Source organism: Lupinus angustifolius, chromosome LG15, assembly GCF_001865875.1.
Source record: "Lupinus angustifolius cultivar Tanjil chromosome LG15, LupAngTanjil_v1.0, whole genome shotgun sequence".
Taxonomy (NCBI): domain Eukaryota; kingdom Viridiplantae; phylum Streptophyta; class Magnoliopsida; order Fabales; family Fabaceae; genus Lupinus; species Lupinus angustifolius.
In genome coordinates this window covers 6566592-6590773 of record NC_032023.1, presented here as the reverse complement: position 1 = coordinate 6590773, position 24182 = coordinate 6566592, and the positions used below count along the sequence as shown (strand labels likewise).

General features: G+C 34.9%; 1 protein-coding gene across 1 annotated transcript; it reads left to right on the top strand.

Annotated features, from left to right (window-relative positions):
* On the top strand, positions 6985-18830 carry LOC109327344 (tRNA (guanine(37)-N1)-methyltransferase 2-like). Its single transcript, XM_019560451.1, has 11 exons — positions 6985-7298; positions 7596-7693; positions 8710-8814; positions 9090-9152; positions 9377-9450; positions 15589-16114; positions 16208-16318; positions 16475-16597; positions 17069-17175; positions 18349-18423; positions 18539-18830. The coding sequence occupies exons 1-11, from the start codon at positions 7204-7206 to the stop codon at positions 18596-18598; spliced, it is 1437 nt and encodes a 478-aa protein (XP_019415996.1). The 5' UTR covers positions 6985-7203; the 3' UTR covers positions 18599-18830.

Here is a 24182-nt window from a genome sequence, read left to right as displayed (position 1 = left end):
TGTTTAATTTGGATGCTCATATATTTCTTAATGTCAGAGGTCTTACAAGTGATGGTGCACCTCTAGGTGATTGGCACGATGAGTCATAAGAATCATATGATACTGGGATATGTATAAATCTTGTCATAGAGGACATCACTTCTATATTCTAGGAGAGGCAACGAAAGTTGGTGCTTTTTCGGTTGAAAACACATTGCTACATCTACTTGCGTATATTTTAGTTAAGAGGAACACCAACCATGCTCCATTTATCATCACTGACCTTAAGTTGACGTTCGCTATTAAAGAGAGAATTATGGTTAACTGGCTTGCAGAAATCCTCAAGGTTATGTTTGAGATTACATCTTCGTCATCTAGACTACTAGCATATGGGATCTTTGTTTCCCACATTATTGATCATCTTAGGATTGATACATCAAATAAGGAGATTATGAATGTGAATTCCCGATAGCACTTGGTGAGTGACAATCTGATTCACAAGATGAGAATTTACAAATATCATACAGGATGGATGTATTAGTATGATAATAACCTTATTGTTGGTTTTGATCTTATAGATGAAGACGAGGAAAATGACTCAGATGACCAGGACCCTGGAAATCAAAGCCTTAGAAAGGGCTCAATTACTATCTCTAATATAATCTCATGGAGACAAATCACCACCACCACCTAAAAACTAGTCTAGCTTAGGAATGTCTAGTTTTCTTAGTTAGGTTTTAGTTTATGGGTGTATGTGTGTCTGTGTGTGTTTTTTTTTGAGCTTGTTGTGTCCTGGACTTATATTTTGTTATGTTTTGTTTGTACTACTTAACTCTATGGTTATTATACCGTTTAAACATCGTATTTTCTCGTATTATGGTTTGTATGTGCAATTTCTTACATGTCTACCATTTTCTTGTTATGAATGCCTGGTATATGTTATCATTGATCATATTTTATCTACCTGGTAATTCTATGTGATTCAATATGCAAAATGGATAGTAATATGCTTACGATTGTTATGAAAATTGCATGTCTTTAAACCATATATATTTTTCTAATTGTTGAGCAAAATAATCGATTACTATCAATGGATAATCAATTATTTACAATAAACTTGTGCATTTGTTCAATTCTTTAACTACTTGATCAATCATACAACTTCTGATTTGGTTAAGTCAATATACAATTGTTAAAATCTTTCCTTACTTTTGGCCATATTAATCACACTATGTTATTACTTTTTGGTCATGCCAAAAGAGGGAGAAAATATTGTTTGACATTTTGCATGTTGTATTTTTATGCTTCTACAAACCTAAGTATACATGAATATTGATGTGTGCTACCCACACTATCTCTCGCATAGATTGAGGGGGAGAGAACTAAGTGAGGAGGAGTAGTGCTTAAATTTTCACAACCTTAGCAAAACTTCAAGCTGATCGTCGTCAAGCTTATCAAATGAGTGAAATTGTTCAATGTTTGACATCATCAAAAAGAGGGGGATTGACATTACAATAGGAGTCAAAGGTTTTAAGTGTGATTGACTTACTTAGTTTTGATGAAGACAAAAACTTTAAGAAGACGAAGTCTATGTGAAAGCTTAAAGATGGAGACAACTTTACAAATAACTTTCCAAGACTCAAGGTTATCATAGATTTAGGAGAAACTTTTATGTTTTATAGAAGTCCTAAGATGATTACTTAGACTAAGTCTAGGTTAGGTGAACCTAGGATAAAAGTCTCACAAGACCTAAAATTGACTTACTTAAAATGAGACATTTCATTCATCCATACATGATTAGATAAGTGTCCATGCATTGCATTGATCATACATGATTTTATTGCATTAAAATGGTACATATTTTAAAATCATGCGTTACATGCTCATTCATCATGGTGTGTAAACTTTGAAAATCATTGTACGACTTAAAGAAAGCTCCATATTGTTGGTTCACTAAATTGTCTCATGTATTTGTGATGTGAGCCAAGGGGGTACCCTAAAATTTGGAGAACAAGCACCAACTCAAGGACATTTGTTGGAGGCACACTAAAGAGTAAGAGGCTATTCCCAAGCCAAGCCCAAAAATAATATGATGAGGAGGTTCAATTCAAGCCAAGTCATGAAGTGACATTCAATAAAGTGAAGATATGTACAAGTAGGACCCATGCATTTTGAGCAGCCACCTACACCAGTTCTCACGCGTGTGTTTCAATTGAATAAGGAATAATTTATGTATTTAACTCATTTGGAAACATTGACATTACAGTTGCAAGGAAATATAGAGTGGTATGGTAATTTTCCTTTATAGGAGAATGTCGTGTGGTTGAAAGGTGGAATGAATTGTTTCCTTCTTGGAATAGGCGCGTGGTATGAATTGTTTCCTTCTTGGAATAGGCGCGTGGTATGAATTGTTTCCTTCTTGGAATAGGCGCGTGGTATGAATTGTTTCCTTCTTGGAATAGGCGTGTAGAATGGATTGTTTCCTCTTTTGGAGGATTGGCATGGTAACTAAAGAAGGAATGCTTTATTTCCTTTTGATGGACGTGTGGTTCAATGAAGAGAATGTGGTATGAATATTTGTTTCCTTCCTTGGAGGATTAAAATGCAACTTAAGGAGGGATGATTTGTTTCCTTTTGTGGCCGTGTTATTCAAGGAGAGAGGATGATATAATTTATTTCCTTTTTGGGATTACTATATGAAATATGATTATAGTTAATAATGTTTTTATTTGTTTCCTTTTTAGTGTTTTTGAATTCAAAATAATAATATTTTTATAAGGGAAATTCATTTGGAATTGGGGATTGATTACAATAAGCCATTAATTGATCTTTATTGTCATAATTAGTTGATTACAATTTAGCTGCACTATTAATCAATAAAATCCATAATACATATCAAATACACCAACCAAGAAATGATCGTCCAAAAAGGAACTACCCCAAGGAGGTTCATATCAATTTGTATCTTATGGATTTAAGCAATCATGTCTTGATCATTCTCTGTTCACCTTGCATTAAAAATGGGGTAAACTTGTTGTTCTTGTTTAGGTCGATGATCTAATCGTTGTTGGTAATGATTCCTTATCCATCAAATGCTTCCACATGAAAGATCTTGGCACATTGAATTATTTTCTAGGTATTGAGTTTGTTTGTAATCCTACATGTATTTTTCTCTGTCAGCGTAAGTACACACTCGATATTATTTATGAAGTTGGCCTCCTCAGTGCTAAACCTGCAGGCACCCCATTAGAACAAAATCATCGTATGTCTCTTGCTATAGGGAATCTTCTTACTAACCCTGAACGCTATAGTCAATTGATTGAGTTATTGATTTATCTATGTTTCATATGTCCAGAGCTTTCATTTAGTGTTCATAGGCTATCTCAATTTATGCAGGAACCAAAAATTGAGCACTAGGAAGCTACCCTTAGAGTGGTTTGGTTTCTCAAGGGCAATCCTAGTCAAGGCATATTGCTTTCTCACAAATGTGATCTTCAACATCATGTATGGTGCAACTCTGACTAGGCTAGTTGTCCTCTTACACGTCGCTTCTTTACTGGTTGGTTGGTCCAATTTGGCCAATCCCCTATCTCTTGGAAAATAAAGAAACAATCATTTCTCAATCATCGGGTGAAGCTGAGTATCGGTCCATGACAACTACTACATGTGAGCTCAAATGGTTAAAAGAAATTATTTCCAATCTTGGAATCACTCATACAAAACCTATGATTCTTCACTATGATAGTCAAGCGGCCTTGCAGATCTTTAAAAATCTACTATTTCGTGAATGCACAAAGCATATAGAAGTCGCTTGTCGTTTTGTTTGTAATGAAGTCCTCCACCATAATATTCATCCAACATATGTCTGTAATATTGCTCAACTCACAGATATCTTCACCAAAACTTTGGGAAAAGCATAGTTTGAATCCTTCCTACGGAAGTTGAGCATTATGAATCTCCATGCTCCCACTTGAGGGGGATAATGCGGTAAAATCAAATCTGAAGGTGATATGTAAACATATTTGTATAGATTGATTAGGTTGTTATTATCCTAAAATCAAATCTGAAGGTGATATGTAAACATATTTGTTTAGATTTCAGGAACAATTTTCTGTGTATATAAATAATGCAGTATTGAGGAATAAAACATCTAAATCCATTTCTTTACAAAATTTAAAAAATTATTGTCCTGATTTTAGTGGATAAAAGAGATAATTACTTATGACAACCTCTAAGGGATGCCTTTGATTTAGGATCGTTTTAGCTTGAAATTATGAGTTTTTTAAATTAGGATTCGATTTTGGTATTGATAGAGATTTTTAAGCCAAATTTAGGTTGGATTGTGTATGGAAATTGGGGTAGAATTGTGTGTTTAGGTTTGTAGGTTGTAGATTTCGGTTTGGATAGATTCGTGGGGAAAATGGAAAAGATATGAAGATGAGGCGCCACAATTCAAGAACTTGATAAGCCAGTGAGATTTACCACAAGAAGGATCCTTGATAAGAATTTTAGACGCCATACCGAGAGGGTGATGAGTCTTAAAACACCACAAGTACAATGACTCTTGATAAGTTCAGGTTAAGGAGCTTTAGTTCAACACTTAGGAATTCAATCCATAATTTACTCAAAAACAAACTTAACTTTATTAATGCAATCTGGTTACATAAATAGACAAGCAACTAGGCTCCCTTGAAAAATAAAAATAAAATAATAATTAAAAACCTAAGTAAAACTTAGACTAAGTCTAATTCCTAATTACCTAAATAAAATAAAATCCCTAATTAATCATGTAAATAAATTTAGGTTGCAAATATTTGGCATTCAGTTGGAATTTAGTTTGTGGCAGATCTTGACTTGGCCTTGTTTGTTAAGGCTGAGTTCTTTTTTATTTGAACAAGATAAGCAAACATATCTAATCAGGTTGGGAAAAAATATTCATGGTTTGGGTATTTGAAAAATGGCCTTCATTTGTGTCTTGACTTGAATTGGTTGAGAAGTCTTGAAATTAATCCCTGGCCAGATCCACGAGTCTATATTTTAGGTTGTAATGGTTGAGTTGTGAGCCTTGAGTTATCTTTGGCTGAGATCTTGGATTTAATAAGTGGTCATCCTTGACTTGCATTTGAATTATTAGGCGTGAGCGTGGGACGGGTTAAGCATGTCCCTCATCCGTCCCTAAAATTGACCAGGTCAATTTTTGAAATCGAACTTGTCCCTAATTAGGATGAGATGCGTGAGGGACAAGTCCAAAATAAGACGGGTCAAGATAGGGACGAGTCTGGGTTGGAAAATGACAAAATGATAAATGTAGATTTTTTCTCAAATCTTTAAGTCTACACAATCAAAATTATCACAATCTTTATCTAAACTCAACTAAAACTTGCATTTCACATACATCAGTATATAAACTACAAACCGTAAATTGCATCCTTCAAACTAAAAACTATTACAATCATGTGACCAAAAATTATAGAAGACATTGAATATTTCAGAACAATTTAAACTGTCAAGTGTCCACATAAGTTGAAGTATTCTTATAAATGATAAAAAACACATGAGAAATGGAATGATAACATGTCAATACTCAAAAGTTCACACAAAAGCGAATACAATAACTAGCTATTAACTTAAAAATGAAACTTAAATTGGAGTTCACACAAAATATACAAAAACTAAAAATTAACTAGTTTTCTATCAATCAATATTCATGGTTGCATGCTCATCTTTAACTCCTTGTGACTCGAGAATCTTTGCCACCACCTCTACTAGAAAAATAGTCAAAATTACATAATGCATATTTTTAATTGAATTAACCAAATAGTAAAAAGAAGTGAACTCACCATCAACAACTTTCTCAGTGATGTCAACTTGATCAAATTCTTGATATATAACTATAAGGGACGGGCCAGGTGACCCAGACATAGACCTGAACCCGTCCTTTTTTGATGACGGGTCTGTCCTTTTTAATCGGGTCTGTCCTTTTTTATTTATTTGGACGGGCCAGACCCATCCCTGAGTCATAGGATTGAGACGAGTCTACGGTCAGACCAGGTCTTCTTCACCCCTCGATGATATAGTCCTCCTTGATTCTAACGGTGAGATGCAAAGTGAGGATGACGTGGTTGAGCTTTATTTCCTTGCCTCAATCAGAAATCTTCAATATCATCTTTTAATCTTTAGATTAAAGATATTTTAAATCATAGGCTAATCTGAATTAAATCTTCTAATTATTTTGAGTATAATCTGAGGGTTTAATTCTTTTGATTTAATCTTTTATAATTTAATCTCCTCTGAATTTGGCCAACCGAATTATGATCTCTTTCCCTTCATTTGTGCCACACCTGAATGCTTCCAATGGAATGGCTTGAGCCGATATCCCTCCATTGACCTTGGTTTTGAATTGGCTTAAGCCATGCCACCCTTAAGTCTTGGCTTGTCTTGTTTCTTGCATGCTCCTTCAATCTATCTCCTTGCTTTATCTATTACATGTCTTAACCCCTTAGCCGTGACATGTCTTAAATAAAACCATTGGCCACTAATGGACTGTGTTACAAGGAATAACACAATTAAATTACGTTCCCAACCCATATTACATGAATAATTTGAAATAAACTACTTAAACATTAACTAAAATAAATTCCCAACCCTATTTGAGAATAAATTCTCACTTATTTAGTTGAATCTAAATAAATTTAAACTAAACTAAATAAATTATAAAATCTTAAGGACATAAATGTTTGTTATTGATTAGGAGGCTCACCAAAGTGAATGATGTCATTTGAGAACTTATCCTTGGAGGATTTGGACCTTGTCCTAATCTTTAAGGATCCATTGCTCTTGAAGGATACCCCTAGTAGATTAACATCAATTATATTATGATATAAAAAAATATTTTATTCTCTTGTGGAAGCAGGCAATTGAACATTTAGTTCTTAAATAATCATTTCTTTTGATTTTTTGTTACAAAACTTTAATTATAAGCTGTTTTATTTTTTACTTTAATCGAAAAAACATGTTTATATTTGAACGGGTCAGATATTTGAAACGGGTCAAAAGTATCGAATTCATGCTCGTTATTGCAGTTGGCCACTGACGCCGCATTAAACCCTCACGTAGTGGTTGGTGGTGGTTGCATTCATTCTCTTGCGCCATCGCGAATCTCGAAAGTTCCAGGCTGTTTCTTGAAGCTGCGTGCTTCGTCGTCACTTGAATCTTGAAGAGGCAATGTTTGACGATAGCAAGTTCGAGGAGCACTTGCAATTGTGGGCGCTTCGAATTCCTAACCAACTATGCAATGTTGCCACTCGAATACTCAACGGGTACAGATAAAGTCTATTTGTGAGTTGGGTTTCGGAAGAAAAAACCCTTCTAGAGTCATTTGACAAGTGTAATTCATGGTTCAGAAGCCTTCATTTTCTCTAAAACCGAACTCGCAAATACACCCTTACTTATATGTTGAATATATTTGTATAGGCAAAGTTTCCTTTTTTTTTTGACGAGGAGGGGAGGAGGAAACTGTGTGGCTGCATCACACTTATGTCTTGCAAATTACTGTTAGATGAATTGTTTCACTGTTTAATAACTATATTTAATTTGACAACAATTTAATTTTTCAGTTACTTGCTTGACAAGCCTCGAGTTAAGCCTATCACTGAAGATCCATCGTGCCAGAAAAACCGTTACCTGTTGCTGTCTGAGGAAGTTAAGAGTCTGGGTATGATTTAATAAGTGCAATAAAATGGGTACTCTTTGAGATAATAGTCCTTGAACCTTTATGTTGAAATGATTATGTACATTTAAAAGTACTTCTTTTTAAATGGACTTTTTTTGACTTAGGATTTTAATGCGGAATGCTGTCTGGATTTTCTACCTTTATTATTAAACCAAGTATGAAGTTACAAATCTGTAAAATGCATTTGCACCTTATCATCATGCTATATGATTCCTCGTGGATATAGCTTAAAGTTAAAAATTTGTTTTGCCTAGATCTTAAAACATTAGGTTGACTGGCTTTTAGTCTCCAACGGTGTTTTAAATTGCGGTTGTTGTTATGGTTATGGTTACTGTGATTGTAGTCATTGCGGCTGCTGCAAATGCGGATTGCGGTGTGATTTATTTTGTAATTTAAAAAATATTTTTGAATTTGATGCATCCGGCGGCCCAAATGCGATTGCAGTGCAGCCCCGATGTGGATACATTATTGTGATTCGGTGTCACACCAATTGCGGTGTGGTTGCGGCTATTACCGCAACCATAATATTATGGCCGTATCATGTGATGCAGTCCACAATTTAAATCATTGGTCTCCGAATCAGCTAGAGCTTCTTTTGTGGTGTTAACTTTGTGAATTTCTATTTTCTAGTACTGCTAGATTTGTAATACACATTCATGAGTTGACTGGTTGACTTTTTGCCTTTTGTTGTCTCGTTTAAGTTCGTGTTTGTTTTGGTGATCATTCTTACCTGCAAGATTAATTTTCACATGGGTGATTAAAATTTGCTGTTGGTGTTAATGTCATGCAGACAGACCATTTCCTTTTGAACATGTTCCATTAGAACTGTTCTTATTTCCATCACTTGCATCTCCTTTGATTTTTGTTTCTTTAATCATGTTTACTTGAGAATCTTGGGTCAAATTTTGCATTTACTGTACCAACTTTCTTGTCGTCTCATATAGTATTTATATTTTCATTTAATATCTTGTCTCTAACTCAATTGCATTGTGAGGCAGATTTATCTGATATTCCAGAGGAAAAACTTAATGAGCTAAAGAGTTTGTGTGAGTTTGAAGTTTTACCCTATTCATTGACACTGGGATATTCATATTGGAACGTAGGTCAGTACAGTTTTCTTTTCAGCATATTGCAGAGGTTACCATTTAACTCCAAATTTTGATTTGCCGACTATCTAATTTGTGGAACTAATGTTTGAACAAGAAAAATAATTACCTAGCACTAGAGTAACATCCAACAAGAGTCATCAGATCTTTTCTCAGGATTGCGTGTTAAATTAGCTGTTAGTATAAATTTGTAATGATTCATTTGTTTCTTACATCATGTTTGCCCTATTGTATGAAGTTTAAAATTAACAGACAAATTAATGTGTTTATAGATCATGTGTTGAAGCAGATACTGCCTCCTGGAGTTGAGGTGCCTTCATCTTTTGAAACAATAGTTAAGTATTTACTTTATTTTTTGTGATATCTAACTTGCATTGTTTTACTCACTCTGGTTTCTACCATCTTTTGGATATTAAGTTCCAACTTATTATGGGTGCTTTGAGATTAATTTAATGAGCAGTCTTTATTAATTTGGTTAGTATTGCTTCCTCTAGGGCCAACAGTAATATCTGTTTGGTCAGTTGCTGACGGTAAACTAACATTCAAATTACATTTGCAGGTCACATTGCCCATTTAAATCTACATGATGAATTACTTCCTTTCAAAGATGTTATTGCGAAAGTTATTTATGATGTATGTATGCCTATGCCTATTTCCAGTTTTTGTTTTAACTTGTATATTTATTGCCTAGATGCACTAGTCACACACACTTAATTGCCTTATACAAGTATGAGATGGTTGTTTCACTGAATCCTGACCACCTCAATTGATTTTAGAATAATCGCTATTACACCATCTTCTATAAATACAATGATTGATGCAGGACCAATATTTTATCTTTAAAATCCCAGTTGTAGAATGCTTTGTTTTTCTTTTTCTTGATTAGTCTTACTATATTAAAATAGAGGCGAGTCTCTGCACAACGGTAAGATTTTTTTCTTACGATTTGGAGATCACGTGTTCAAATCTTGGAAAAAAACATATCTAGTTGTGGGGCTAAGCCATCGTACATCTACAATCCTCAAATCCCATTTGGTGAGAGCCTTGTGTACTAGTGATAAGAATTAGATTTTAGGGATTAGAAGAAGTAGATTTAGGTGAAGAAGAATGAAGTTCAAGATCAGAATTGATCTTTAATGATTTCTTTATTGAGAACTATAGAAATTCAAAGGTGAAGCATTACACTTTGAAGAAGAAAAACTCCCATATTCTGATTTCCGAATCAATTATTCTTCCCTCCAATTTTTACTTTCCAAAAAGATAACCACCTAACTACCAAAGCATTCTATTGATAGCACCCCCAAACCCAACTAACTTTAACTATCCTGAAAAGCTGAATAACAATCACCCCCCTTTACATTCTTTCTGCTAACATATACATTTTTAATAGGGGGTTTATACCCATTCCTAACAATACTCCCCCTAAAGGAACTAACTTGTCCTCAAGTGGAAAAGAAGAAAACTTCTCTTGGAGCACAACAATCAACTCCCATGAATTATTGCAAGCAGCCAAATTAACCCACTTAACCAACACCTCAATTTGACCCTGTTGAGTCTTCTTGCTATCAACTATGTCTTCTGGTTTCGTCTCTATCTCATATTCTTCACTGAGTAAAGTAGGGAGAGGCTAAGGAGCTTGATTGGGTTTTAGAGCCTGCTTGAGCAGAGATACATGAAAAACTGGGTGAATCTTAGCATGCTCAAAGAGATTTAGTTTATAAGCCACAATACCAATTCTTGTCACCAGTTGATATGATCCATAATACTTGGCTGCCAGTTTAGCAAAAGGCCTAGAAGCTAAGGACTTGAGCTTGTAAGGCTGGATCTTGATATAAACCCAATCCCCATTTTTGAATTTCACCTTCCTCCTATGTTTGTCATCCTGTCTCTTCATCTGGTCTTGGGCTTTTAACAAATTCTGTCTTAGTTCTCCCAAAATTAATTCCCTCTGCTGAACTAACTAATTGATGTCTTCCACTTTAGATGGAAATTCTCCAGCTTTAATCAACATTGGTGGATCCCTACCATACAAAGCCTTGAAGGGTGTCATCCCAGTGGAACTGTGATAAGTAGAGTTGTACCAAAATTCAGCCCAAGCCAACCATTGGACCCACTATCTAGGCCTAGGTCCTAAACACCTCAAGTATCCTTCCAAACACCTATTCACTATCATTGTTTGATCATCAGTTTGTGGGTGACAAGTAGTAGTACTAAGCTTCAACCGAGTTCCAGCTAGCCTAAATAACTCCTTCTCGAACTTGCTTACAATTTAACCACCTCATTTACAAACAGAGCAGCTACCTCCTTGGCAGAAAAATGATGACCCAAGGTATCGAAATGAGCATACTTTGTCAACCTATCCACTACTATTAGAATGTTGTCCTTACCTTGAAATCTAGGCAATCCTACATTGAAATCCATGGAAATATCCTTCTATACCTGAGTAGGAATTGACAAAGGTTGCAATAGTCCACCAGGGATAAGGGTGGAGTGCTTGTTTCTCTGGTATACATCACACTCCTCCACAAACCTCTTACTGTCTTTCTTCATCCCCAGCCAGAAAACACAACTAGCTATCCTCTTGTAGGTTCTAAAAAACCTGAATGGCCTCCTATGGGACTTTCATGACATTCCTTCAAGATGGTGAGGATTATGTTGGAGTCTCCGGCAATGACCAATCTCCCCTTGTTCAATAACGACCCACCTTTAAATTCAGACCCTTCATGGCTGCCTGACTTTATAATCAAATCCTGGATCACTTGTTGCCACCTGGAATCCTAAGTGTCTTCCTTGGTCCAATCCTCCTTTTTAGTAATTGAGACTAAAGAAATGGCTGCATACATTTATCTCCTAAATAGGGCATCAGCTATAGAATTCTCCCTTCGTGGTTTGAATTGGATCTCAAAGTCCATTCCAATCATCTTAACAGTCCACTTGAATTGTTCTTCTGTGAAGAGTCTCTGGTCAATGAGGAACTTGAGGCTTCTCTGATCAGTCCTAATTACAAAATGCCTTCCCAGTAGGTAGTGCTTCCACCTCTGCACAGCCTGGACTAGGGCCATTAGCTCTCTCTCATATACTGGCTTTTGCTGAACCCTTAGAGACAGACATTGACTCCAAAAAGCCAAAGGCTTACCCCTTCCATCAAGACTGCTCCTATACCCTTGCTAGAGGCATCTGTCTCTACGACAAAAGTTTGAGAAAAGTCAGGTACTGCTAGCAAAGGAAGGTTAACCATAGCAGCCTTCAAAGCCTCAAAAGCTTCAGTGGCCTTCTCATTCCATTTGAAACTATCCTTCTTTAGGAGTTCAGTGAGGGGCTTGACTAGCTTCCCATAGTCCTTCACAAATCTTCCATGGTAACTAGTGAGGCCTAGGAATCCTCTTAATCCCTTAATCTCTTTGGGTATGGGCCAAGAAATCATGGTTGCAACCTTCTTCTGATCAACTTCTATCCCCGGTCCAGAATTCACATGGCCCAAATATTGTAACCTGACCTGGGCAAAAGTACACTTCTTCCTATTAGCCTTTAGAGAATGATCCTGCATCATACTTAACACCAATTGCAAATGCTTCTCATGACTATCCTACACCAAGATGTCATCAAAGAAGACAAGGACAAACTTCCTGAGAAAAGGCTTTAGGACTTCATTCATCAAGACTTGAAAGGTGGAAGGAGCATTGGTTAGGCCAAATGGCATCACTACAAACTCATAGTGTCCTTCATGAGTTCTAAAAGTTGTTTTCTCTATATTAGGGATGGTTACCTTGTTGAGGGATTTGTAGTGCACACAAAACCTCCAACCTTCATCCTTCTTCTTGACCAAAATGATGGGGCTGGAGTAAGGACTTATGCTAGGCCTGATCACCCCTGCTTGTAACATTTCTGCCACCAGTCTTTCAATTTTATTCTTCTAGTAGTGAGGACACTTGTAGGGCCTGAGGTTAGGGATGTTGGAACCTTCCTTGAGGTAGATGGCATGATCATATTCTCTTCTAGGAGGGAGGCCTTCAGAGTCTGTAAACACACCCTCAAACTTTTGCAAAACGTGTTCTACCCCTTCTGGTATTCTGTCAATTGGGCCAACAGCATCCCCCTGATTCATCATAATGCAACATCAATCCTTCCCCTTCTTCCACTAATACTTTCATGAATGCTCTTAGAGGAAGTTAGGTTTTAATCAAGGTTGGATTCTCCCTGCTCTTATGGATGGTCCCCTCCTTCTTCATAGTTAACTCTAATTTACCAAAGTCTGCTTTTACTTCCCCCAAATTGGCTAGCCACTACAATCCCAAGACTAGATCCGCCCCTTTCATCTCAAACAGATAAAATTCCTGAATCAACTCCAACCTCTGTAACTTCAACTCTAACTGAGCACATTTCCCTTGACAATGCACCTTGTGTCCATCACCTACCTCCACTATATATCTAGGAGTAGCTTGCACTTCTAGTTGCAACTGTTCCACCAACTTGGATGAGATGTTGTGTGAAGCCTCACAACAATGAGTATCATTACTTCCTTACCCTTCAAGCAACCAGCCACCTTCCAAGAATTTGTAGAGGTTAGGCCAGCCATATAGCCCAAACAGACAACTGGAGTGACTGCATACTAGCTACCATTGACTCTTCATTGTCTTCTTCTTCCTCCAACAAGATCATTCTAAGTTGCCTATTCTTGCACCTGTGATCCCTATTATAGGGCTCATCACATCTGAAACACAACCCCTTCTCCCTCTTATCCCTCATTTATGCTCCTGTAAGGTGTTTAAACCCTCCCTCTTTACTCCTTCCACTGTCAACTAAATGAGTATTGCCCAGGTTAACAGAGGCACTCCTAACAGAGGTTGATCAAGTTTCCTATCTATTCCAGGCTTAGACTCTACAGTTACAGACCTATTAGGAATAGTAGATCTAGTAAAACTTGAAGTTCTAGCATAAGAGTTATTGTTCACCTTCTTTTGCAGAATAACATTCTTTTCTTCTATATCAAGGACTTGTGAATTACCTCAGTCAAATTGGGATGTTCATAAAGCCTTACCTCAACCTTGACTTCTTCTTTAAGGGCATTCAAGAAAATTTCTTTCACAAATTCTGGATTAATCTCTGAGAGCTCCCACATACTTCTCAAATTCCTCCACATACTCCATTGTCCCTAGCTATGTCAAGGCCAATAATCTCTCAAAAGGATTCTGCACTATGAAAGGTTGAAACCTTCTGATCACAGCCAACTTAAATCCCTTCCAAGATGGTTGAAGATTGCACCTACTCCACCATTGATACCAACTGAGGGTCTTTCCTTCCAAAGCCATTAAAGTGGCTTGTATTTTCTCATCTTCAGTCACCTCTTTCAGTGAGAAATATCTCTCCAGCCTATGTGTCCACCCAAACGCATCATCTCCTGAAAACGTAGGTATCTTCAGCTTCCTCCATCTCTTCCTTCCACGAATTTCCCTCATCTCATGTTCTCCCCCAAATTCACTCCCTTCATTGTGAGCATTTGGAACCCTAGCTCTAGTGGTAAATTGAGCTAGTGTTTCCTCCAACCTCTTTATCCTCGCTTCATTCAGTTCGTTTTGTATCCTCTGTTTCTCTCTTTTCCTTCTTATCTCCTCGCCTTCTTGCCACCAATCTTCAACATTTCGAGCCATGCTTCTCGTGGACACCATGTGCAGAATCAAGAATCAAAGCGTGTGTAATCAGGGCACCAAGATGGTTCGCTGATATCAGTGATAAGAATTGGATTTTAGGGATTAGAAGAAGTAGATTTAGGTGAAGAATAATGAAGTTCAAGATCAGAATTGATCTTGAATGATTTCTTTATTAAGAACTTTAGAAATTCAAAGGTAAAGCGTTACACTTTGAAGAAGAAAAACTCCCAGAATAACTGATTTCCGAATCAGTTATTCTTCCCTCCAATTCTTACTTTCCAAAAAGATAACCACCTAACTACCAAAGCATTCTATTTATAGCACCCTCAAACCCAACTAACTTTAACTACCCTGACAAACAGAATAACAATCATCCCCTTTACATTCTTTCTCCTAACATATACATTTTCAATAGGAGGTTTATATCCATTCCTAACAACTAGCCCGCCTTCTTGGGCTACTATAGTAAAATGTAGTACATGTACAAAACACGATGTATATGATAGGTTATATACAAAGTCTAGACCTCCTATCAAGAATGTATATGTTATGCACAAGAAACAAAATTAACTAACTAGCTTGTAGTTGGGAATTCTATTAGTTAGTATAAATAAGAAGAGAATACTCCTGAGTGAGTCAGTTTTTGGGAAGTTGGTAGTTTGGACTGATTCATAGGGAATCAGTTACAACTGTTTTATAAACTTGTATCCTTCTCTATTACAAGAAATAATATATTTCTCTGTTTCAGAATCACCTTGGTTGTGAACAATTCATTCACTCTGTTTTGGTGTTCTTCTTCTTCTACTTCAATTACCAGTTCTAACAGTATAACATTTTTTAAACTATATTGAAATATGATTCATTTGACGCTACCTGACTTACTACTGTGTACTTGTCTTTGTTCGTATTGATGTGTGATTCAAGAAAACTGGAATAAGTCTGTAGACTTTTTTACATCAGTGTCTGGCTGTATTGATATTTGAATAGCATTGTCTATGCTGCATAAAATCATACATGCCTATTCAAAGATTCTTTTACAAAATTAAACTTTATATGGTTAAGTTAAGCATACTGTATTATTCATTTTCGTCCACTGATTATCATGTCTTAATTATTTGTGCAGAAAAATTATCCAAGAATCAAAACTATTGTTAATAAAGTTGGAACTATTACAAATGAATTTCGTGTGCCAGAATTTGAAGTTTTAGCAGGAGAACATGATATGATTACAGAAGTGAAGCAATATGGTGCCACTTTTAAGCTTGATTACAGTTTGGTTTACTGGAATTCAAGATTGGAACATGAACACAAAAGGTTGGTTTCTCAATTCCAAGCTGGGGAGATCATTTGTGACATGTTTGCAGGTATAGGTCCTTTCGCAATACCTGCAGCACAGAAGGGGTGTATAGTTTATGCAAATGACTTGAACCCATATAGCATTAACTATCTAAGGGTTAATGCCAAAATCAACAAGGTTGGTGATCACATTTTCGCTTACAACATGGATGCTAGAAAATTCATCTTCCAGATGATGGAAGTACCTAATTCTGAGATTAAATTAGAATCTAATGTTCCCATTTTGGAGACTTGTGAAACAAGCAAGATAGAGAATCACATTGTTTTGAATTCAGAAAATGATAAGCTACCTGGTAATATCTTCGCTGTAGATAACTGCAAATATCTGTAAATGTGATTTGAAAATATACTACTTAATCCCAATATTTTGATTGATGTTGATACAGATGGCCTAGGATACAAAATTTACAGTGGTGTGGAGAATCTTCAAAGTTCAACGGCCGGTACTGCTACATCTGTAATTGCTATTAAAAGGTCTTCTAGTAGTTCTCATGAAGGTATTCTAAGGACTACTTTAACACATCAGGCATCCACTGGGTGCCACAATATCTTTGATTTTCTAGCTGGTTAAATATTTATGCCATTTCCGTTCTGATTCCGAAGACATGAAATGTTGTCTAATAGTAAAACTTATGATTGTTTTTATTTGACAGAGAATGGGACAAAAGTAAGCAATAACCAGAGAAAGAGAGGTTCTGGGATCTCTGAAACCAAAACTTGGGAACATATTGACCATGTAATAATGAACCTACCTGCATCTGCTATTCAGTTTCTAGGTATGAATGCCAGTTGATGTGAGTTTGTGACTCTTTTCCCTTAAAAATAATTTACTCTAATTTTCCTCTCTGGTATAACTCTTATTTTCTTCATCTATTAGGACTTTTGAAACTTGTTCTGTACTTAGTGTATTAAAAACTGCAGCCAACCTTAGAATTGACATTGCTCTAGCTTTTGATATGGGTTGTATGGTTTCTGATTTCTATAATCATCTTTTGTGAGATTTTTTTTATTGTTTTTGTACTTTATTTTTGTAAGGATGGTTCCTTTGACAATCTGGCTGAAGTCTATTGCTTTTTATGTACTAGCCATCATAATTATAATCAAAATTCATTCATGTTCCTTTTTCTTATTAGTATGTTTTGTTGTGTGCTCGAATCCTATTGAATAATTGCATGTTATTTTAAAACATTTTTCATTTTATTTTAAGATTTTTAGGCAGATAGTTAACTATAGATATGCCTTCCCAGATGCATTCAGAGGATTAATCCAGAGGAAATACTGGAAAGGACCTCTTCCATGGATCCATTGCTACTGCTTCATAAGGGCAACTGAAACGCCAGAGTCTATATTAGCTGTGAGTTCACCCTGCTAATGGTGTTTCATGTCAAATGCTCTGAATAAAACATGAATGAATTCCCTGATTTGTGCATATAAAATCTTGTGCGGATGACTAAAGCACTTGATTTCATAAACTAATGGACATGTTTGTTCGAATAGTTAATTGCTTATAAAAATGAATAAGTAACCAATCCTTAGTCCCACTAGGTGGGATTAGCTACATGGATCAGACTTATGTCATAATGTTCAATCATAAATCATGTTCATCGACAAAGCATTGATCTCCTAATCATTTTGCTTATGGTTTTTCTTGGTCTCCCTCTATCTCTAGAAATTGGACTAATCTTCGTTTGATCTAATCTCCTTATTGGAGCTTCTAGGTCTCCTCCACACATAACCAAACCATTTAAGACGCAATTCTACCACCTTTGCTACAATAGGAGCCATGCTAACTTTTTAAGGAATGCATTCATTCTTAATCATATCTTGTTTAGTGTGTCCTCTCATCCAACACGACATTTTCAACTCTACTACATTGAGTTAATTCCCTTGATATTCTATAGCTGTGGTAAAATTTTCTATTAAGCTTGAATGACATTATTCTATCATATATGATACCCGAATCACTGCCATTTCATCCATCGTGTTGTATGGTTTACATCCCCATTAATTTCCCAGTCATGTTGTATGGTTAACCCAAAATACTTAAATCTAGTGACTTGTATGATATGATCTCTAATTTTATCTCTACGGTAGGGTTTGTTTGTATCTTGCTAAATTTATACTTCGTATACTTCGTCTTCGACTTATAGGAAAGTTGTGTGTTTCTAAAGTTTTTCTCCACATTTGTAGTTTCCCATTTAATTACTCTCTCGAGTCTACAATTAGGATAATATAATTCGTAAAAGCGTGCATATGGTACTGGTTCTTAGATATTCACTATGCACATCCAATATCAATGTAAAATTAGGTATAGGCTCAATGTTGACCCATGTGTAGTCCTATAGCAATAGGGAAAATGTTCGGAGACACCAATCTTGACCTCATCAGTCATATCTTTAATTGCTTGAATATAGGCAATATGAACTCCTTTTTTCTCTAGAGCTTTTCACAATAACTTTCTAGGACCTAGACATCTTATCATATACCTTCTCCAAAGTAGAGTAGTTAATTTAATTTCATCTTCCAGAATGCAGAGTCATTTTTAAATGCCCCTATACAAGGCTCCATATTTCACAAAGTTAGGGATGTGGCTCCAAACAAGGTATCAGCAATCCAGCAACACTTCCAAATTCACTCACCTGTATTTTTTTATTCCAGTTGATTTGTGGAGCAAGTATAATTATATACTTATGGCTCTTGTTTTTATTTTCCTGCAGGCAATGTTTTGTTTAAGTTTCAGGTTGCCAGAAGCATGTTTTGTGGAAGATAATCAATAAAATCCTCAATGAAGCTATTGAATAGTAATTCCCTAGTCCTTAGAGTTAGACAGGGTAATGCTTAGCATTGTTGTATTCTATGCTAGACTACTTGCTAACTTGGATGAAATTAAGAACATGTCCAAAGCACTACTGAGCCTCCTAAAATGAGTAATTGAGGAATTCTTGTAACTAACTTGTAACCATATTTACCCACCATTTTAGTGTTGTTTCAAAAGGGTCAAGTTAATTTTCGTGTAACTTTTTGGGAATTTTTAAATAGGTCCTACACTTAAAAATTTAATTTGTAATAAAATCTCTAGAATATAATAATTTGCCATTGGGTCCTTGAGTGTTATTTGTTTCCAATTAGGTTTATAAACTCTGGAATCGTTTGTAATTGTGTTTTGATGTAGGGTTTCATTATCAGAGTGATTATTGTTTTGTTGTTGTGCTGATTTACTAGTGTTTTACTTAACCTCAAGGATAGAAAACACTACTTCAGGTACTAAATTACAATTTTTTAAAGTTTAGGACTTCATAATTAATCTACCCTTTTAAAAAAGATACTTCCTGAGGAATATGTAATACTAACTTCTACGATTAGTCAACAATCTTAGGAAAGTCTTGCTTAATGTCTAAAATATCTTAAGAAAACAACAAGACTACGTTATAAGATTTGAAATAATGTAGTATCTATTAATCAAGACCTTTATTTAATAAATGTAGAGGACATCAATTTAGCCATTTGGAATCAAGAAGGGTGACTAATAGATCCAAAACGTAGCTAATGGATCCTAAAAGAAAGGATTTCTTTGAATAATAGTGGTTCAGGGATTAGCATGTCTGTTGCTTCTTTTTTATTAATTTTAGGTATGAAGATTGTTTCACGGCAATTGTCAAGACTACTCATGTTGACTCATACTAATCATGAAATGAATTTTGCTTCAATTATTAACTTTTTTTCATACATATGGTAGGATCCAGAAACTCAATCATTTATAATGGTGTTGAATCTTGTTGGTTATGCATTATCTATTTGTACAAAAACTTAAAGTTGGTAATGCTTGACTAACTTGTAACTAATCTTGTTGGTAATGCTTGACCATTTTCGTAGTATTTCTGGTGATTGACATACAAGGATTGAGTATTGAATTTTTATACACACGTAACAATCCTAAACCATAGATACAAAGTTCTTCATTACCATGTTTTTGTATATTTCACCATATGGCAAGGGGAAAGGGAAAAAGTGATTTTTTGAAGTGGTGTACTTCTAAAAGGTGAGATTTGGTGAGTGTAATCAAAGACAAAGTCTCATGGTGAGATTTGTGACGAGTGAGATTTCATCATAGTAAAAATTTATCATGTTTGCAAGAGGACTAGAAGTAGCCTTTGGTCAACTAGTAGGTGTACTATGATAAATCTTGATGTCTCTCCTTTGAGTATACTCTTTTATACTTTTGTGTTTGATTTTTGCATACTTACCTATTCTATTGCACCTCTACTCTTAAATTTTTCTAAGTTGCAAAAATTCGCATTAAGTGCAGAAAAATCGGAAAACTAATTTACCATTCCCACCCTATTAGTTTAACATCTTATCTTATAATTGGCACCAGAGCATAGATTGGATAATTTGCTCCTAAATCCTAACTTTTAAGGTGGCCTCAAAATTATCTTTAGGATAATGTTCCAACATAAATCGTCCTCCAAGGTTTTTGGAGAATATTACAATTTCTAGAAAATTCACATGAAAATATTTATTGAATCTCACGATTTGGATATTTGAAATGCCATAGAAGAGGGTTCATACATTCTGTATGATGTAATCAATGGTGTTAAGGAACCCAATCCAAAAAGTCTTTGAAACGATTAGAACAAAAAGAAAGTCCAATATGACCTAAAGGCAAAAAATATCCTTACCTCGGCCTTAGGCATACATGAGTTCTTTATAGTATCTAATTATAAATCCACTAAGGAAATATGGGATACTCTGAAAATAATTCATGAAGGGACTTAAGAAACATTCAGGATGAAACCTGGAGAGAAGATCTTTAATCTTCAGAAAAGGTTCACTCATCTTACCAACCACCTTATTGCTTACTATAGGAAAAGTCCTATCAAATAGTGACCTAAAACTTAAAGTCCTTAGGTCACTAACTAGAACTTGACAACCAAAGGTAATAGCCACATCTGAAAAGAAAAGCCTTTCAAAAATGTCCTTGAGTGCTCTGTTTGGTAAATTGTAGGAACACGAGTTGGAACCAAGACAACTTGAACAACAAGAAAAGAAGCGCAATAATATATCCTTAAAAGTGAAGTCAAACTCATGTGAAACCTTAGGAGATGAAACATATGATGATGGAATGGAGAACATGAATGTACTAGTCATGAAGTTCATCAAGTTTCTCAAAAGAAACAAATGTATTAAATCTGGTCCAAGCAAGAGATTCACTAGAAGCAATAAAGTCTCTACATCAGGATAAAACTTTACTTGCTTTGAGTATGGAAAACCTGGTAAAATCAAGGTTGATTGCTTCACTATTAAGAAGAATCCCTTCCGAGGGAAAACAAAAAATGAAGACAGGAAGGTGAGCATACATTGCATGGGAAGACAATGACAAGAGTTTCAATTCATAATACGAGAATGAGGAACAAAGGCATTTGTCCCTGATGGCGTCTAATCATCTAACGAGAACGAGGTAAGTGATTCCAAAATTTTAGATAGACCTTCTTTTGATGAACTTCAAAATTCTTTTAATGAACTTCACAAGGAAAATATGAAACATTCAAAATTATTTCTAATATATTTTGGAAAATCACAACAATATTTTAAGAAAGGATATGGACCTCATAAAGGTTAACCCTTTTAAAAGTTCTAATTGTGACACTATAGAAACAAAAGTTTCGTCATTAAGCCAAGAGCTTAATGAAATTGATAAGAGTAGTCACAATTTAGATAATATTTTCAAAAACAAAGACATACTAATGATCGAAGAAATCTAGGCTATTCTAATAGTCATCATTCCAAAAATAAACAGAAAAATGTCTTTATAGAAACTAACAAGGGTAGCATGCAAAAACTTCATAAAGATAGTATTCATATAAATCATTTATTCAAAACTAAACCTAGGATACATCAATATCAACCTACTTGCTTTTAGAAAAGTTGTAAAAACATAGGCCATACACCTAATTCTTGTTATATTAGAAAAGTTGGTGTTCTGACTAGCCAATATAAGTGGGTTGAGAAATGTGCTAACCGTATACGACCCAAATTATATTGGGTACCTAATAAAAATATTTAATTGTTCTATAGGAGTGCCTGGAAGCCGCAAATGAAATATGATATATGTGAATGCAAGTATGCATGACATGGTTTTGATGAAGACAAAGCTTAAAGTTTAGCAAAGAAAAATCAACTACAACAACATGAAGACTCGAGTTCAAACTTCAAGAGGATCAATAAACAATAAAGAGTAAATTTTCATTTCTTTAGGTCCTAAGATGCTTTGATTGGGTATATCTAAGTGCGTGAACCTAATGATAAATCTCACATATTAGAATGATGAATATGACACATATGAGTTTTTTATTCATACATGATTTAGATGCATTAGCATTCATACATGATTTTGATGCATTAAACTAAGTTGAACTTATATCATTTCAAAATCATGCATCATGTATTAGTTAATCATGTTAGAGGTTCATGAAATATTAACTAAGTATTTTCATAAAATAGTTAATCGATTAAAGCTATAGTTAATCGATTAAGTCTTTGAAGATGAGAAACCCGTTAATTGATTAAGTATATGGTTAATCGATTAAATCAGTTTCAGTTTTGGAATCTTGGATGATTTAAAGAGCATTAATCAATTAGGTGTCTACATAATCGATTAATATGATAGAAAATAGTATGAAACTGAATAGTATTGTAACTACCATTTCCCATGAGCAAACATAACTTGATACACAAGAATATTCTAGGAAATTTCAAGAAAGATTTTCTAAAAAGTGCACTAGAAACTGTTGATACAAGAAAATAGAGAGTTTATGAATCTTTGAAGAGTTTGTTAAAAGTATTCATTATTTCGAAGATTTTCTAAGCCTTTGCATCTCATAGCCATTCATCTTCATACTATAAGATTGTGAGATTCATCAAAGAGTTTTTTGGTTCTTAATTTAGTGTTTGATTAGTATATTAAAGGTGCAAAGAATTTTATACACATAGACTGGTCGAGTTGTACATTCATCTCTTGGGGTGTGAGGCATCACCTTAGAAGAAGAGAGGAATTTAGGAAGAAATCCTAGGTTAGAAGTGATGTGGTTTCCATTAGAAGCCATGTGCAAGAAGAGGTCTCTTTGGAAGTCCTTAGTTAGAAGTAGTGAGGTATTCATTAGAAGCTAAGTCCAAGAGATTCTTGGTGGAAGAAGTGTTTGAAAAGACATTTGATTTCTTCTTAGTGAAAGCAAATCTCCAAGATCAGAAGGAGATGATTGGATGTAGATTGTAGTGGTTAGCAATCGAACCATGATAAATCATTTGTGTCACATTCTCTCTTTTCCCTACACTTTTACCTTTGCACGATTATCGTTTTTTGTTATCTTGGATTACATTCATATCAAAATTATTGTATAAGTCTATTTGTATGATTAGTCACTTTCATTGAACTGTTTAAGTGTATATTAGAATATATTAATCACTACTTCTTGTTGTATAAAGAACAAAATATTTTCAAGAAAATCAGTAAGGTTAATCGATTAATCCTTTTGTTATTCGATTAACTGGAGATTTCTGTTAATTGATTACGTAATAATTTAATCGATTAAAACCAATAAAATCTTTGATTATCTTTTGTAACCGAATTGTTTTAATTAATAACCAAACCACCTATTTACCCCATGTAGGTGAAGTTAGAGCCTTTGTTAACCAACAATATCTAGACATCGACTGCTCTAAGCACATGACGAGTGACAAAAGTAAAATTTCAGTCCTCACTCCAATGTACAAAGGATTCATCACCTATGGAGATAGCAATAAATGTAGAAACTTGAAGTTGGTCGAGTTGGAAAGCCATCTTCTACTACCATTTAAGGCGTGCTATATATTGAAGGCCTTAATCATAATATTCTAAGCATTAGTCAACTTTGTGACAAAGACTTTTATGTGGATTTCTACCCCGACAAGTGCATCTTTGATGATAAGATAACACATGATGCTAAAATCTTAGGAAATATGATTAACAAAATTTATATGATCTCATTAAATAATATTTCTTTAAGAGTTAAGTGTCTTGTTGTTAATAATGATGATGCATGAGTATGACACATGAGAATTGTTCACATTCACATGGAACCATTTGAATAAGTTAATTAAAAATGAATTAGTAATTAGTTTGCCCAAGATGAAGTTTGTGAAAGACAAAGTATATGTTTCATGTCAAAAGGGCAAACAAACTCAAATATATGTTAAGCCAAAGCATGTATTTTTGTCTGATTGGCCATTACTACTATTGTATATGAATTTATTTGGTTAGTATAAGACAAAAAGTTTTGGAGGAAACTATTATGAAAGATAACAAAAAACTCATATGCAATAGTA

Bases quoted from the DNA above. Each gene is read 5' to 3' on its own strand.
- LOC109327344 (XM_019560451.1), top strand. From the start codon at position 7,204: ATGTTTGACGATAGCAAGTTCGAGGAGCACTTGCAATTGTGGGCGCTT. The intron at 16,319-16,474 runs GTATTCTAAGGA...TTTATTTGACAG, and splicing joins TTCTAGTAGTTCTCATGAAG to AGAATGGGACAAAAGTAAGC. The intron at 16,598-17,068 runs GTATGAATGCCA...ATGCCTTCCCAG, and splicing joins ATCTGCTATTCAGTTTCTAG to ATGCATTCAGAGGATTAATC.